Source organism: Octopus bimaculoides, chromosome 2, assembly GCF_001194135.2.
Source record: "Octopus bimaculoides isolate UCB-OBI-ISO-001 chromosome 2, ASM119413v2, whole genome shotgun sequence".
Lineage (NCBI taxonomy): Eukaryota > Metazoa > Mollusca > Cephalopoda > Octopoda > Octopodidae > Octopus > Octopus bimaculoides.
This window is the reverse complement of record NC_068982.1, coordinates 144300967-144304709: the sequence shown is the minus strand read 5'-3', so window position 1 is coordinate 144304709 and position 3743 is coordinate 144300967. Positions and strand designations below refer to the sequence as shown.

The window sequence follows — 3743 nt, the reverse complement described above, 5'->3', positions numbered from 1 at the left end:
TATATATATATATATATATATATATATATATGTATATTATATAGGTTTGTGTGTGTGTGTGCATGTGGGTTTCTGTTAATGTTTACGTTCTGCACTAAGCTACAAATGGTTGACAGTTCTCTGCCAACAAGATATTAGCTAGCTCTACCCATTCCATAACAAGTTGAATAAAAAAATCTCTTAAAAAAACAGGAAGGTCATCTGGTTGTAAAACAGTGTCTCATTAATATGCAAGGATGGAAAAACAAATTTAAAGCCAACAAACAAATGAACACACTGTAATATATCAAAGTGGTTTCCTTGTGACTATTTCATATGGCAGATGTGTGTAAGTATAAATATCACATAACTTTCCTCATTCAAGATTGTGACAATGAGGAATTTAACAACTATATATGTTCCAACAATGAGTATATCACTGTCAGGATGTAATTTTTATTTTATACATTTTCTTCTTTCTGTATTCCTCTGGGTAGAGTGGTTTTCAAAATTTGAATTCTTGTGAAATGCTATTTCACTGCTGTATAATCTTATGTCTGAAAGAGAGTGTTTACAGCTTATCTACTAAATTGACTGTTTTTGTGTTGTTGTTAGTATTTCTACTATTTGTCACTGTATTTCTACACCCCGGTCACACAAGATAGAATTACCTTTTAGGTGTTAATCAATAAAAGAAAAAGATGTGTTGTAAATGCACACATACATCCAAAATATATTAGCACATACGCAAATGCATTTCTGGACTGTTGTTCTGAATAGTGGTTAACATTAGCTGTAACAGCTCTCTTAAGAGTAATGGAATTTCTTGTAATGGGAAAATGAATTTTAAATTCAGCTCACTATATCTATAAAGAACTTTTTGTCTATGTTGAAACCTTATTCTAAACATTCTGGTCTGTTATCAAATTTGCAGTCCTATAACTTGATAATGTTATCTACTCCCTCTTCTACTGTTCTGCTGTTATTTGATTTTATTGTAAATCAGAAGTGTGTGGGTGTAGATAATGAGTCCAAGATTCTGAACTAAAGTGGTTTAGGATATGTAGTTAGGGTGTGATGCATATATTTTTCAAACCTAACAGTTGCCAGCTCTGTTGATGTGTAAGTGTCATTTCTGGAAGAAATTGTAAAGCGCTGGACAAAATGCTTTGTGGCATTTAGTTACCTCCCTTTAAGTTTTGAGTTCAAATCCTATTGTGATCCTCTTTGCCATTCATTAGTATTGAGTTGATAAAATGAATTTTTAAAAAACCACTCAACTAACAATGCTGTCTACAGAGGTTTGTGATTATGTTCCAATATTGAAAGTCATTATTATGATTGTTGTTCATGAAAGATATCAGTAAAGTGCCAGACAAAATACCTTTCAGTATTTTATTGTTGACTGCATCCTTCCCCACCAAAATATGTGGCCTTGTACCTGTGTAAGAGACCATTATTATTAGTAGCATCACTTTATTGAAAACTGGATCTTTAGATTAATTTTTCTTGGTTTTCCTTTCTGTCTAACTAAACTTCAAAGGCTAAATGATATTTTTTCCCCTAATGGAACTTAAGGATAACATTGCAAATGAGAGATGCTGTTGTCTCAGTGAATCAACTTTTAGCATTAAGCATAAACTAAAGAGGCAAGCTGGCAGAACCATTAATTAGCACGTTGGAATTTCATGCAGCTTTATGTTCTGAGTTTAAATTCCATTGAGGTCAACTTTGCTTTTCACCCTTTCAGGGTCGATAAAATAAGTACCAGCTAAGCATTGAGGTTGATGTAATTGACTTACCCCAACACTGAAATTGCTGGTCTTGTGTCAAAATTTGAAATCAGTATTCAACATAAACTAATCAGAATAGAACAAGTTTAGCCTTTTTAAGATGAATGGGCTGATAGATCGGCCTAGCATTTTTGTGCAAGTGGTAAGTACCTTGCTTACCAACCACATGGTTCCGGGTTCATTCCCACTGCGTGGCACCTTGGGCAAGTATCTTCTACTATAGCCTCGGGCTGACCAAAAGAGGGTTGGATTGGTTGTATGATCTTTTTGTTTTTGTTTGCTTTTGGGTTCATTTCATGCATGAAAAAATAAATGAAAGGAAAATAAGGATGAGTTTCCTCATGTCTTTTGTTTGCATAACTATATGTGTTCATGTCTGCATGTACATATATGCATGCAGACATGTTTGTATAAACATACCTTTTGAATAAGTTTTGCCTTGGCTTCTAAAAGTTACCAAGTCTCTCTAGAATATTTTCTGTCTACTTTTACCTCTTCTGTAGATATTCCACTGGAAGCAGTTAGAGAATCTTTATTATCGAGAGAAGAAATTTTCTGTGGAGGTTCATGACCCTAAACGGTAAGTTACTGTTATATAACATCTTATATTTGTCTTGAAAATAATATTTTCATTGCATGGAGCATCTCTGACTGTGGCATGTCTGTTAATAGCTCTCATAGTAGTAGTCGTAGCTGCAGTAGTAATTATAGCAGTAATTTTTTTCTTTCATCAACTGAATGAAATTATTGTGACATGTTTAGTTTTGTTGTTGCTGGTTTTGGCAGTTGGAACCAGCTTTGGAACTACTATTAGAGCAGATAAGATATTTAGTATTGTCTTCTTATTCTTCGTTGTTGTTGTTTTTCTCTCTTCATTCTATTTAAACTTCTCTTCTTTGCAGTTCACACACACACACACATAAGAATTAAGATATAAACTCAAATTAGGCAATCATATATCTTTTTTTATATCTTTTTTCCCCCACCTTTTTTCCTTCTTTCTAACCAAGCCTCCAAATATTCACCACATACACATACAGATAAAAAATAACAAACAACATTCTCTTTGTAATTTAAGTCCAGATTTTTTCAGCTAACTCATATATATATAAATGGCATAAATTTTCCATTAAAAAAATTATTCCTGATGAATCTCTGAAATGGGATGAAAGTGCTAAATAAATAATTATCCAAAATTCTGACTACCTCCTTTTTCTTAATATATAAAATCTGTACACCACTTCAGACGTATGTGTGTGTATATACACACACACACTCTCTCTCTCTCTCACACACACACACACACACCATAAGGTTGTGAGTTTGATTATTGAACTGGTTGATGCACTTTATCCCTGAGCAAAGCACTTCATTTTTTGTGGCTCCAGTCAACTCAGCTGAAGTTGAGCTGTAGCAGCATTTGGAATAAAAGTTTTGAGATGGACTGGTGTCCCTTGCAGTGAGGATTCTTATACTTACAATTGCTTATACACTTCAGAAACTGTAATAAACTCTGGCTTAATGAGGCTATAACCTTGAAACAGACTTTGTATAAATAAAAGGAAACACCAGATATTTTTACAAAAATAATATTTGTAAACTAGTCTTTAACATATATGCATCGCTTCCCCTTAATTTCGCCCCGTGTCCCTTTTGCCCTCTCTGTCTCTTGGTTTCCATCACTCTCCCTCTTTCTCCAATTTGTTTCTGTCTTTCTATGTTTCCTTTTTGCTTCCTCTCTTGCCTTGCCATCTCTAACCCCACCACTTCTATATATGGGCATAATTTAATGAAATTGATACTGACAGATATATTTATTAATTAATATACTAAACAGTGTGTGTTTGATACTTTGAAATATGTATTAAGGCCGACCAAAGCCTTGTGAGTGGATTTGGTAGACAGAAACTGAAAGAGCCTGTCATGTATATACATACATATATATATATATATATATATATATATATATAT

The 3743-nt window shown here is 33.4% G+C and overlaps 1 protein-coding gene across 10 annotated transcripts in view; it reads left to right on the top strand.

The window, feature by feature from the left end:
* Nucleotides 1-3743, top strand: part of LOC106875150 (FERM domain-containing protein 4A) — a 355036-nt gene that overhangs the window by 223810 nt on the left and 127483 nt on the right. For all 10 annotated transcript variants that reach the window (XM_052965645.1, XM_052965646.1, XM_014923164.2 and 7 more), the window contains one exon: nucleotides 2276-2352. In XM_052965645.1, coding sequence (XP_052821605.1) covers nucleotides 2276-2352 — 77 coding nt within the window. The remainder of the gene's footprint in view (nucleotides 1-2275; nucleotides 2353-3743) is intronic.